The sequence below is a fragment of the Neophocaena asiaeorientalis genome, unplaced genomic scaffold (genome assembly GCF_003031525.2).
Source record: "Neophocaena asiaeorientalis asiaeorientalis breed wild unplaced genomic scaffold, Neophocaena_asiaeorientalis_V1.1 scaffold336, whole genome shotgun sequence".
In the NCBI taxonomy this organism is placed as follows: Eukaryota; Metazoa; Chordata; class Mammalia; order Artiodactyla; family Phocoenidae; genus Neophocaena; species Neophocaena asiaeorientalis.
Genome location: NW_020174788.1, coordinates 1,340,041 through 1,353,947, shown reverse-complemented (window position 1 = coordinate 1,353,947; position 13,907 = coordinate 1,340,041). Strand labels below are relative to the sequence as shown.

At 33.5% G+C, this 13,907-nt stretch overlaps 1 protein-coding gene and 1 pseudogene across 4 annotated transcripts in view; one reads left to right on the top strand and one right to left on the bottom strand.

The window, feature by feature from the left end:
* CLINT1 (clathrin interactor 1) overlaps nt 1-13,907 on the bottom strand; it is a 65,092-nt gene that overhangs the window by 16,008 nt on the left and 35,177 nt on the right. For all 4 annotated transcript variants that reach the window (XM_024760125.1, XM_024760126.1, XM_024760128.1 and 1 more), the window contains exons 2-8: nt 13,326-13,430; nt 12,697-12,793; nt 11,021-11,129; nt 9,905-10,069; nt 6,883-7,060; nt 3,065-3,311; nt 937-1,006 (exon numbers count right to left, since the gene is read on the bottom strand). In XM_024760125.1, coding sequence (XP_024615893.1) covers nt 937-1,006; nt 3,065-3,311; nt 6,883-7,060; nt 9,905-10,069; nt 11,021-11,129; nt 12,697-12,793; nt 13,326-13,430 — 971 coding nt within the window. The remainder of the gene's footprint in view (nt 1-936; nt 1,007-3,064; nt 3,312-6,882; nt 7,061-9,904; nt 10,070-11,020; nt 11,130-12,696; nt 12,794-13,325; nt 13,431-13,907) is intronic.
* LOC112409846 (uncharacterized) lies at nt 6,256-6,457 on the top strand (annotated as a pseudogene).

Genomic DNA, 13,907 nt, shown 5'->3' with positions numbered 1-13,907 from the left:
ATAAACACTAATGTAAATTTTTAAAACAATTCAGTTTTGAAAAATTATTACACACAACTAGAAACAACAGATTTACTTTGACATTATTTCTATGCCAATCTCGCCAGTTACATTTTAATGTGAAATGAACTTTAAACATGTTTTATTTCTTAAGCTGTTTTGACTTGCAGTACAGTTTATTACGACTCCATAATCATCAAATGCAACCTAAAATAATCAATTTTCTTGAAAACAATTTATAGGGAATTACTCAAAAAAATCTAGCACATACTGGACATCGAACTGAAGAAAGCATTAATCTTCTCTGTGAGAAAATCTTGGTAAATGGACTATTCTTTTGCTGCAGCCCTCTTTAAAATATGTCACACTTTCACAGAATGCCCCTTTCCTCCAAAGCACTCTGTCTGTTTGTAACTAGGTAACTATTTGTGACTCTTTGGTTAATGATTACTTCCTCCACTTGACCTTACCGTGAGGGCAAGAACTGTTTTACTAAGCATTATACTGCAAGCACCCAGGCCAGTGTCTGGTTCGATAAATGTTTAGTGAATAAATGAATGAAAAGTTTAAATGAACTGTAGGCGTGGGTAGTTTGACAGCCAGAATTAAGATTTATGGAAAGACAGTGAAATGGGCAGAGCAGTCCATTTTGCTTATAGAAAAAGCAAAGGGACCCCAAATACTCAGTGCTGAAGAAATTGAGAGAGATTACTGAATTACCAGTCAAATATTTAAGTGCTCACCTTCCTTATTTAAGGCAATTAAACACTTCCTCCCAAATAATGCTCAAAGTGAATTAATTTCACATTAAAAATAAATCTAATGCAAAAAAAATTTTTTTTAATTTTCATTCCATCTTTTATGTGCCATTAAAAAAAATTACTCTGAAACCAAGAATACTATTGATAAAAAGAAAAAACCAATATGGAAGCTTACCTGTTGATTGGCTGGTGCCATCAAACAGATCAACAAGGTCACCAGATGACTTGCTGCTAGGCACTGAAGTCTGAAAACACACACAGAACTAAATAAGCTTAGAAAACATATTTCTACTATTTTTTTAAAAAAATCTGCTCTACTCATCTTTAATTCCCAACTGAGACACAAATACCTGTAATTATCTTAATAAAGGTAGATTTCCTTTTCTGAAAAAAGAGAAGTGACCTTGAATCCTTATGGAGAGATAGTATTTTTAAATGCCTACCATTGTAAAAGTCCCTAACATCCACACTCCTCTTTTCCCTAACTCACTTCTTTTGGGAGATCAGACAAGATTAGGCATGTCCACTACTCCTGGGTTACTTTCTCATTTCTTACTGCATTTCACTCTGAAAAAACATACCTTCCAGATCCCACTCAAATCTTAACACAGAATCACTTGAGAAGCATTAAAGAAATATATACGCCCAGCTCCATCACAACATACTGAATCATAATTGCCCAGGTTGGGATCTTCATCTGTACAGTCTTAGAAAGCTCCTTTAAGTAATTCCAATGTATAAGAAGGTCTGAGATCTACTGGACTGAAGGCCAACATCCTATCTAGCTCCTATCTAGCTCAGGTCAGTACAATTCTATGTTGGTCTGATATACCTTGACATCTGTTTTATATTTAGTTCCCAAACTAAACTGTGGGGCTGGAGTTGTAATATGATTTTTCTCCTATACATAGTTCTAAGCACCCTAATGCATAGATCCTCAATGTTCAATATATACATGTTAAATTAGAACAGAAGTGCTAGGCAATAGGAAAACACTGTAAATTCCTAGGCATGTTAATTTGAGCTTTGAAGATTAAAACACTATATACTGTGGTTCAAAAAGGCCTTGAGGTTGAAAGAGATCTGAAGCAGCTGAGTAACTTGCTGAGAACTTCAGAGTTCTATGCATTTTTTTGGTAATAAAAACAAAGTCAAAAAGCTTACACTATAAAGTATTTATGGCAGTGACATACATTCAGGCTGTACTACATATTGATACTTAAAATCCTAAGGTATAAAAGTCTCAGTTTACTGTTAAAAAAAATTATACAGGTTGGATGATTTTCCCCATGCAACCATAAATGAACTCTTCATATAACAGCCATCATGTATTATTTGGGTTTTAATTATGACTATCTACCAGATCTTAGACAGTCATCAGTAAGCAACTGTATCCACAGTAGGGGAAAACTAAGACCACAAGGAAATAACACATCCATTTCCCCCTTTTAACTACAACTAAAGTTGACTTGTAATTTTGAGGTTTTCCTCAAAACTAAAAAGAGCACAATATGGGTGAAATTATACACCAGAAGATATGTGGGAAAACTTGACACAGTTCTTGACACTAAGTAGGACTAGCTTTATTTTTAGAGTCCCCTGCAATTTGCAAGATACATTAGAAAAATATTTTCCCTAGCTTTCAGCTACATTTGATGCAAAGATACAAGCTGGGTGAATACTAGTTGGGGGAGAGTAACAAAACAACTATTGAGGCTTTCAGGGCAAACCTCCCTCTTAGACAGATTTCTGTCCAAAAGACTAGCTTGCAGCCAGGTATCTATCAGGTGGATTTCATTTCTGTGCGGAATAAAAAGTGAAGACAGTTACAAGAATTAGTGCTGCTACTGATCAATACTGACCACAGGGCAAATAAACCTTCTTTTCAGAGGAACGATCTCTGTATTAAATAAGACCAGTTCCGCTATATAACTACTTGTCATATATACAAGTGGTCATTTCTTACAATTTCCAAACACTACCATGTTTTCCTTAGTGAATCTCACACTTGGTACCAGTGATGGTGTCTAGAAGGAAACAGATGCACTACATTCTGATTCACAACCTTTCCCAAGTGAACCAAGAGTGTTATTACTATTTCCATAGAAAGTACATAGATAATTATTCAGCAATTGGACAAGTTTCCTCCTCCAAAGAGATTTCTTATTATTAATGACTAATACATGCCAGATGATCTATAATTAATATGATTACCTAGAAATGCCTGAGACTACTAATGCAGTAATTCTAAAAGTAACTTATAATAAAACTGTGTATAATGTGTAAACTCATGCCATTCCCACCTTAACTGAAGACTGAGGTGTATGAGCTGAAGCATTCTGATCTGGACTTGCTTTGTCCCCTGTGTAATGTGCTGCTGCTCCAAGATCAATGGTTTTGGAAGGATTTGCTGTGCGCTTGTGTCTTGTGGTGGTGGTCTCTGTGGCCTGTGTGATATGGATATGTTTTGTCGTCACAGTCTCCTCTTCATCTTTGAATTCACCTTTGGGAGATCTGCCTCTTCTTGCTTTCTTTTCCTCATCACTGTCACTAAAAGATATTAAAAAAGAAGGAAAATAATAAGACTAGGGATTACTTTAAAATGGAGCCCTCAGTGATTTGAGCTAAAGAATTTCAAATGCAGTAACTCCAAAATTCCACACTTTGACTATTTGACAGGGATCAAGAGAATGTTATCTAAGCTATCTGAATAATCATATGTATGCACTGGGGAGCGGAAGTGGGAACCCATCAAATTCCCCAGGTAAGTCTAAAATACTGCTACAAAAAAGTATTTACATAAATGTGTACAAATAAAAAAGCCTGAAATAATTCAAGTACTTATTTATTATAGATTTAAAGCTTAATTAAAAAATAAAATAGCAGGGTTATTCTCATATCAGAATCAATTGATTAGAGTCTAGGAGCTCAAATAGCTGCATTTGATAACCATTTTCTTGAAATGGACTGTGCAACAACTACAGTTCCATTTATATAACATGATTCTGTCACTGACTCTCATATACTAATGCAAATATATAATAAAATACTATAATTTCAATGGATATCTTTTAAATATTATCCTATCTGCATTCAAATGATTAAACTCTCATCTGTAAATACAGAAAAATGAGGTAATGCACTTTACAAGAACTGTGCTCTATTTTACTATATAGAATCACGAGATCAAACTTTCACAAAACTAAGAAAACTGCTTTACAGAAAATTTAAATATATTTAAAATATTTTAAAAGAATTCCTTTTCAGGCACATTCAAAGATTTTTTCCTCTTCTTAACATGCAAAAGGAAAAAAATACAGAACGAGTAAAAGAACTGTGTTTTTCATATGCCCCAAATTAAATATGTCAGTACTAGTGTGCTCTCCAGTAATGACGCATTGGGTTTTTTTTTCTGGTACAAGTAGGACAGAGAGAGAAATTGCCTGAAATACGTTCCATTACCTATTATTTCTTAACTTCAGAGTAGGTGGTTTAAATTATAAATATTCTGAAGTAAAATACTTAAAATTCTCCTTAAAACTATGACTATTATTACTGATGCAATTTAACTCGGACTAATCTAAAGCAATTTCTACTTAAATATAAATCAATTTGGAACCTGTATAAATCAAGAATCAAGAAGAATGGCTTCCCACACTGAGCAAAGGGGTTAAATGTATTTTTATCTATAAACATTTTAGGGAATCTACAAGTTCTGATCAAGTGTTCAAAACCCCTTGTCACTTACTAATTTCTCAGCAACAAATGACCTAAAAATTACCACCATCAGTCCTATATCTAAGACTAAAACTTCTTACCTTTCTGATGTCCAATTTGATTACAGTGCAAGATAATTTCTTTACAAGGTGAGAATATAAACCTGACTAGCACACAATGAAATGAAAGCTTCATATATGATCAGTGTTCAAGAATTCCTGAATCTAATAATAAGCTAATAAGTCTAAAATTCTGATAACATGCCAGATAGGTCCCATGCAACTTTGTCTAAAAATCTATTCTTCTCTCACAAATACTCCAAGATGTTAAGTCCCTGGTTTGCTCTTTAGTTACTAAAACAAATAACATACACTACATTTTCACTCTTTTAAACCTGAATATATAAAAGATTTAGGAACTCTAGCAGATCCTGTCTTAGAGGCAAATGTAGAAAAGAAAAAATCAAGGAAGAAACAGAAAAAAAAAAAAGAATAGGAAGACAAAGCAAGTAAAGAAAAATTGTGGGTGGAGGGCAAAGAAGAGAAAACAAAACAAGAAGGTACACAGTTAGATTTCTAACCAGCCTACCTACCTGATTCCCATACTTCTTCAGGAAATAGCAACAGAATATGTGGCCACTATGTTTTCTAAGTCAAACCAAAAGTGTGAACACAAAGGCCACAAGAACATTAAAGAGGGAAAAACAGCACAGAGTATTTGAGGTAGGCAGCGTTTTCCATAGTTTAGTTATTTATTATTACCATATGCATACACTTTCAGTATAGAAGAGCTAGAAATATAGTTGTAAAATATATTCGAAGTATTAAAAATAAATTCTGGTTCTTCAAAGGTCATATTCCAGAAACAGACAGGAATTCCACAGATTTAATAAATATGGAAATGTAATGAGAAGACACTAAAATATTTTAGAATCTGAATAGTTTCAAAATTATTATTTTTATTTCTTTTTAATGACCCCTAAATCTGAACTGTTAAGATTTTTTTATAAGAGAAAAAGAGATGGTACTTAGTTACAAGAACTCACTTGAAGTTTTGGTTGCATCTCTGCATTACTTTAGGCAAGTTCCACACAGCCTGATTGGGCTTCAGTTCTTACTCCCCCAAAATAATGGTAAAATCCTTGCTCTAGACTATCTAATAGAGATACAGTGAGGCACAAATGACAAAGATCTTATAAAACTTGCTTTGCAAATTAAGTGCTACATATATTGCCCTTATAACTGGCAGAAAAACTAGTTAATAGCATATTGGTAGGTAAGAAAAAGTGAATGCTAAAAGGTTCCTAGTACTGTTCTATGTAAAACTAAATACAAATACCCCACCATTAGAAAATGTAATCTATGAAAATATAGGTCATACTCGAAAACATTTTAGTCCAAATATCCATCTAGATTTTTTTTTTTCTGGTATAAACTGACACAGAATCTTAATGAAATGTCACAGGAAGAATTTTCAAACCCCTAACTTTTGTTTAAATCTAATAAAATAATAAACTTCATTATCCCTCAGCAATACCTTAGATCCCTGGATCATCAGATGCCCAATTGCAAAATAAGCTATCAAAGTTCTTACTGGGAAAAAAAATTCCAATAAATGGCCTGAACAAAAACATACAGGAAATGTGATCAATTTTAGAAATAAATGGACACAGACAAGGAAAGTGTGTCAATACTAAATGCAAATGTCTGACATAGCATCTTATAAACAGCTGCACTGTATATATGTGTGTGTAAATACACACACACACACTATATATATGTATAAATCAGCAGCAAATATACTAAAAATGGAACAATACAGTGAAAATTCGCGTGACCTGGGAAATTCCCTGGCGGTCCAGTGGTTAGGACTTGGCACTTTCACTGCCATGGTCTCGGTTCAATCCCTCGTCAGGGAACTAGATTAGCCTGCCCCCATGCAAGGCTGACATGCAAATTCATGAATTTTTCCATATTTTTGCACAAGGCATTTTTAGGGAAGTGAAACTACTCTGTATGGTTCTGTAATGGTGGATACTATGCATTTGTCAACTATACAACACAGTAAACCCTAATGCAAACTGAAGAGTTTAGTTAATAATATTGGTTATCAATTGTTAATAAATGTACCACACTAATGCAAGATGTTAATAACTGGAGAAACCGTGTGTGTGTGCATGCATTCTTGCACTCGGAGAGGTGGGGTTATGCAGCAACTCCCTGTAGTTTATGCACAATTTTTCTGTGAAGCTAAAATTGCTCTAAAAAATAAATTAAAGAAACAAACAAATAAAGCTGAATTTCAGATAATGCCAACACCCAAAACAAATAAAAAAACCCAAGACCCAGCTGTGTCAATTTAGTACCCTTTCCAAGAGACCCAGGAGACAAAGTGTTAATAATACCTGCATCTTTCTGGAGAGTCTTCTCTATCTTTCCTCCGGAACTTGCTGATGGTGTCGTCAATTGTGCTTCCAATTTTATCACTCAGTTCACCTAATTTATCACTGAATGGAAAAGCACTCTTGCTTTTATCCCAGTCCTCATCCCATTTTGATTTAGGCTCAGGATCATATCGTTCACCTATATAAAGCATTAAAAAAAGAAGCAACTCTAAGGACATTAAATTCAAAAGGTGTCTATAGTCCTTATTTCTGAAACTTTTCCTCATAATAAAATAGTTTTCAAAGGAAAACAGAAAGCTCCCACAGTGCTGAATCAACACAATTGCAGCAAGGCACAGCATGTAGTGCCAGTCATTAAGTGGCAGGAATGCAGATTCAAAAGCTTTTGTTTATGAAAACTAACACAACCTTAATGCACAGCACAGCATATCAGGAAGTTCTTAAGGGCTGCTGAAAGTAGAGGAAAACACAAAAACCAACACGAGCTATATAAGCAAAAGAGAAATGGAAATCTTTTGTTTTCACAAAAGTCACTTAATGCATTATATTTCATTCCCATTTCTTAATGGTTTTTCAATTATTAGAAAAGCACTGGACAGCAACAATCTCTTACAAAACACAAACTACAGGAAACACTACTCTGAATGCTACATATCCCAATATACTGTAAAGACTCATAACTGTCATTCTTTACCATCAAACTAGAAAAACAAATGTAATTCATGGCATGGGAAAGCATCCTTCAATTATTTTAAAAAGAAAAGAATATTCTAACTACCAAAAACTATACAGACTAGAATCATGAAATATGCTCAAGCAGTTCAGAACAGTGATGATCTATTCAAAAACCAAGTCCAAACATTATGCTGGGACTGGCAAAACCTAGGGAGCCTCTGTGTGAATTTGATAATGGAGATAGTAGATCACTGGCAGTGAAAAAAAGCCCCAAAATGTCAAGATTTGTTTTAGTCCTTGAATTTGAGGGCCTAAAGAAGAGATAGGAATTACAGGCGCTAAATGGACCCTTTTCCATTTCCATTTTCATGTCCAAACTCAACTTAAGAGGCAAGAGTACAAGGTGCAGAAAAATCATGCGTGGTTAAAAAGAAGACCGAAAATTAAGGCAGGGTGCAGAGAAAAAGGAAAGACCAATGAGAAACAGCAAAATAATCAAAAGGTGGATAACTGAGCTTTTGTTTAAACTTTGGTTAACAAGTTCTGATGGCATACATGCCCTTTGGAGATCGAACAAAACCATTTTGCTGAATTACTCAGTAAAACTGCAAAGCCAAAATTTTCTGTGAGAGTTTGAGGATTTAAAAATACGTCTACTAAATCTGAAAGTGACCACCAACTTAAAGAGAACATGAAAAAAATGTTTCCTAGACAAAATTTAAGCCAGGATGGTATTATAAAAATGAATGGCTCTCCAACAATATATATGTACACTTCAATAACAATGTGATGAACTAGACTTTGAAAAGAAACAAATTTACAGGATAAATGAAAGCAGGTGAAAACTAAATTAGCACGGTGGACATCATACTAAATGAGTGCCAGAGATACTGGATATTGGCAAAACATTATCTAATGTCAAAATAAAAAGCATGTAAAATAGCTAAAGTTGATTAAGTCTCTGAATAATATATATAACATTAAAAATAATTTATAAAAGAAGGCGATGCACAGGACATTCAACTCTATCTCTAATGCAGATGATGTAATTAGTTCACTCTCAGTCTAAAAACTTACTCAATTGTCTAAATTTATCTAATTATATATTGTGCTGATTAAAAAAAGGACTACTAGCAAGTAGAATGAGGAAAGGAGTCGCGAACAGCTCTTTCTACTCAAAAACACATTAAACTGCTAAAGCTACTTTGAAAAATCTAAAGAATAAAATATTTACTTGGGTAAATAATTGAAAGACTTCTTACTCCCCATAAACAAATAAAAACTCCAAAACATATTTATGTGATTTATTTAAGAGAAACATTTTTGCCCAATTCAAGAACTGACTTAAATGAGATATGGGACATTAAAAAAAGGAATTTTTCTGCTGTTAGAAACATTAACCAATTAAGCGCAGTATTTTTAATTTGAGGGCAAGAAAGCAGAGGAGCAAAGGAGCGAAGACATTTTATAGATACTCGCAAGGTAAGAAATAGAAGATTTTTACACAGTTACAATGAAGGAGCTACGAGATCTCAGTATAATTCAAATATAAACAAACTTAGATATGGTTGGGGGGCAGTTAGAGATCCCCAATATGCAGCTGCTAAGTATACGTGGCACTGGCCTGTCTGTGTATATACAAAATGACAAGGGACTGTCAGTGTTCAGAGAAGACAGAACGAGTCCAAAGGAACATGAAAGAGAGTTCTTATTTTCTGTATCTGTTTCAAGCACCTGCCTAGTGATCTATTTTAGGAAAACCATATTATTACATTAAAAATAAACATGAGAGATGAATGTTCTAGCTGTTCTTAAATATGTTAGGAACAATACAGTGATAGGCCTAGATGAAAAACTGATGGTATTGTCAGTTACCTTTTTCTACATCAAATTAATGCAGTGCTTAATTAAGGGAACATACTCAGGATGGACTAAACTGTAGCTCTATTTTTGGCCAAAAATAGAGCTAAACTGGTTTTGAATTAGGAGGATGAATCTCTTCATCAAACTTTTTTTTTAATGCTCTACATGGTAAGTTACAGAAATCCTTTTTTTTCTTAGAATGGGAACCTCAAGAGAAAAGGGCATATATCTATTTTATTCTCTGTATGTCAACTCAAAGTTTCGTCATTCAATAATGCTTAATGGTTAAAATCATATTCTTGAAACACAAAAGTAAAAAATAGGAAGATTCCTAAGATCCACAGGAGCCAAAATGAGTATTACATATATCTCAGTATTGTATGTATTCAAAATAGCATTTTTGTCTTCTGTATTTCAATGATTCTTAAAATACACCCAAGAAGCTAAACTGATGCTTAGGTGCCAGTCTGTCTTTGATACTCACTGTATCTGAATCCTCCAACACTGTCTGAGGAAACCCCAACATATTTGTCTTTGTTCTTCTTTGCTTTCTTTCGCTCTTCACGAAGCCTGTCATCATCCTGGGCAAATTCAACCAATTCTTTCACCTTCTGGCGAATATTTATACCTTGATCCTTGCCATGCTCATCTGTGACGATGGTAAGGGAGAAACAAAACCTTAAGAATTCAGTTAATATGTATCAAACTCTTTAACACACACAAAAAAGACATGAAAATTTCAACACAAGAAACCAACTTCAATAATTTAAAGTGAATAAAAAGAGGCAAATTGTGTTATTGAATTTTGTCATTTCCTCATCAAATCCTAAGTCTTGAGATGCAATTTTGGCTTACAAGAGAGTGCAAAGATGAACTAAAAAGGACCACAGATAACGGTTCTATGCAAAATCAATTAAAGATCCACTAAAAATGATTACTAACAATAACCATACAAAATGGACTAATATCCAAAAATGTTATTTTCTTTTTCTATGGTATTTTAACAAAACAAAACAAAACGTACATTTTAATGACTGAAAAGCACCCAAACGCCTTCGTCTCCCCAATACAAGTTTGGAAACACTAATTACCAGGATTTAGTGTAGCTGAAAAACTGAATTTTTAAAATGCTTTCAACTGGGGTACGCTACAAAATGAAATGTGGTTCATTCTGTATCCTCTTTCACATTCAAAACACACTCTGGCCTTGCTGCCTTTGCACAGTAAATATTATTTGGTGGGAGGAAAAAAAACCCCCAGCTTCAAACAGATGTGTGTGTTTTGGAGCTCTAACCTTTTCTTCCCATATGATTAAAGCTATTCCTTTATGGACACCACAGGGGACCAGTCTCCAGTGCATATTTTAATATAAACCCGAACACTCATGTTGTGTTGGTTCTGTTGTTATTAGCCAGTATTTTCTGCAAGTTCTTGTCTTCACTAATTAATACTCTAGGGCCCCACGTCTTGGATTCTGCACTCGTCACACAACCAGCAACAGTCACATTCTAATTAGAGCGGAGAAGCTTCTAAGCTGGTTCAGGTGACTGACAACTCCAACTACTGTTTTAATTTGCTTATAGGTTTTTCCATTGCTCACCTACAAAGTGGTAATTTTCCAGGGATCGCAAATCATAAATGTGTTCTCTGGCACTTGTAACAACACGCTCTGATCCATTCCTTATGAGGTAAGCTAGGAGCAGCAATGACTGTAAAAATACAAAGCACCAAATGAGATTTAATGAAATAAATTCTGGTAGAGCTCTGGTAAATGGCTAAAAAAAAAAATTCTAACATTAGCAAATAAATAATCTTTGTGTGCGTATGTGTATGTGGGTTCTTTACCTTACATTAGACTTTAAAAGTACATTTAAAAACTCTTATTATCAATTTAAAGTTCCTCTTATACCAAGCGTACTAAGTAATTATAAACTGTCCACTGGATACACGTGTCAAAAGATTAAAAAAAAAACTTAGATGTTAAATATCTGAATGTATGATATAAATGAACACTAAGCTTTTTAGAAAGCTGGTTCAGTTTTAGCGTTAGAAGCATCAGTTTAAAGAGAACAATTATTTGGTAATTATATGACCTCACAGCATTTTTCCCAGATAAAATTTAATTTGGGAGGTTTATGATGTGGCTTTTGTTTAAAAAACTTGCTGCTTGCTTTGGAAAATATAGATATTTTCTGCTAAAAAGGTGATTTATGCTGACACGTAAAAAAAAAGAATAAAGGAAAAAAAAAACTCGCTGCCAACAAATATGAGAAAAGAATGTTTACGGGATTTCTTTTTGAAGTGATGAAAATGTTCTGGTTTAGACATTAGTAACTACTACACAACTTTGTGAATGCACTAAAAACCAATGAATTATGAATTCTGAACTTAACTTTGTTTGGAACAAACCTCACATAAAGATGATTAGATCTATGAAAATCTAGTTAGGTTGAAGAAATTGAGGGGCAAAAAACCCTCATTCTACCAGGAGTTTATTCGTTAAAAAAGTAGTTTACCCAAGAATTATTAAAACAAACAAAAAGCTCTAATTTAAAAAATTAATTTATAGAAATTTAAACTATTTCATCACTACTACTGTATAAGCTAAAGGAATGACAGTGAATGTTTTCAGAGACAAACAACATCAAAAACATGGAACTAAATAAAGCATTGATTTTCAATACTGAAAGCCAGAAATGTTGCTTTCAAAGTTTCAAATATAAATATAATAACACCATTTTGGAAAGCACAGAAAAACTTTCTGAGCAGCAAGAAAATATCGTGGGGATGGAAGAACAGATTACTATCTTGTTTTAGAATTCTACATTATATGATGAGATCAGTATTGAATGAAAAGAATCTAATAAAAGAGTACATATTTGCAAATTTTAAAAAGTTAGAATTTTAATGCTTTAGAATCTCCTGTTATGCTTAAATTTAACACATATTTTTGGTGTACAATACTGTAATAATACTGGCAAATTTTTATGTAGAGATGACAAAGCATATTAGAGGGTGGTTTTCATCTTAATTGCTCATACACTAAACATGCATACTACTATAGATTCATTACTTTCGATATGGACAAATATATGAAGAGTGGTTTATGGTGACTAGAAAACAGAACACAAACAGCAAATCTACTTCTTTTACCTATTTTAGAATATTCTATTCTAGGATTCAACATCCTTCATAATCACTTATGTATGTACACCTTAAAACTTCAAGCATTTGTCTTCAACGTGTCAAATAATAAATACAGACTAAAACCCATACCTTATAAACTCTTCTCCAGTTTTTTTTGTTGTCTTTTAACATTCGTGACCAAAGCATGTTCATAAGTTCTGGAAATTGTTCGTACATAAATGTAGCCCTGAAAAAAGAATAATTTTCCTTAAGAGTTTGCAGTGTGTTAATTCTGACAGTAGATGGCAGGCTTGTTCCGTGTTTTCCTAAAGAGCTTTAAAAAATTAATAAGCTTAATTCAAAAAACTTTAGATATGCTTCCTTAAAAATGTCTTTCTTATATTTTATACAATATTGAGCACATTCATAAGTCCCACTAATTAATATCATATTTTACAAGCCCTTCATTCACTGGCATAATCGTCCAGATGTTCATCAGGAAAAAATTTTCCTAGCTTTAAGTCATTTTATATGCATTTGTCAAAATTTTAACAAAGTTTGTCTAAACTTCATTGAAAAAGAAAAATTTTGTTTTACTTTTCTGAGCTAATATCTAAGGGGAATGGATCCTCTGTAAAACTTCCCCCACTAATATATGAATGATTACATGCAAAATTTATATCTGGCAGCTAAACAGTTTAAAACTGAAAGCAAATTTCACATTTCTGGGTGAAGATAGCTGCATTCTTTCTGCACTGCTGAGTCAAATTATCACTTACTTGGCAATCTCTCCCATGAGTTGCCCAGAAGGTCCCCAAGGATCGTCATTCGTTGCTTCTCGAACCTTAGACTCTATCTCTGAATAATTCATAACCACATTGGTGCTGCAGAGAAAAAAAATGCATGCACATACGCACAAAGATTAGCATCAAAACTGAGAAACACATGAAAACTTAATAATGACACTACTGGGTGTCCTAATGAGATACCTCTACAGGGTGGGAAAGAAAACATCTTTTGTGCACAAGCTACCCTGAGGACACTATATAACACATTTAAGTTATCTTTAAGAAGATTTTACTATTCCATTAGGCTTCAAGAATACAGATGAGAGATTACATTAGAGCTGGTGTAAGTCCAGTAAGAAATGGCTTTAGGTCAAATTAAAAAGGAAATTGAACATGCTACAGTCTATTATAAAGCTGTCATTTTGCTGGCCAGACCTGGTTTACATGCAGTCTTAGGTTTCCTGTTCACAGAAATTCTTTAATGAGCAAAATTATATAAAAGCTAAATGTTATTTATACTGTATAAAAAAAGCAATGAAAAATCAAAGATAAGTCTAAAGATGTTTAGAACCA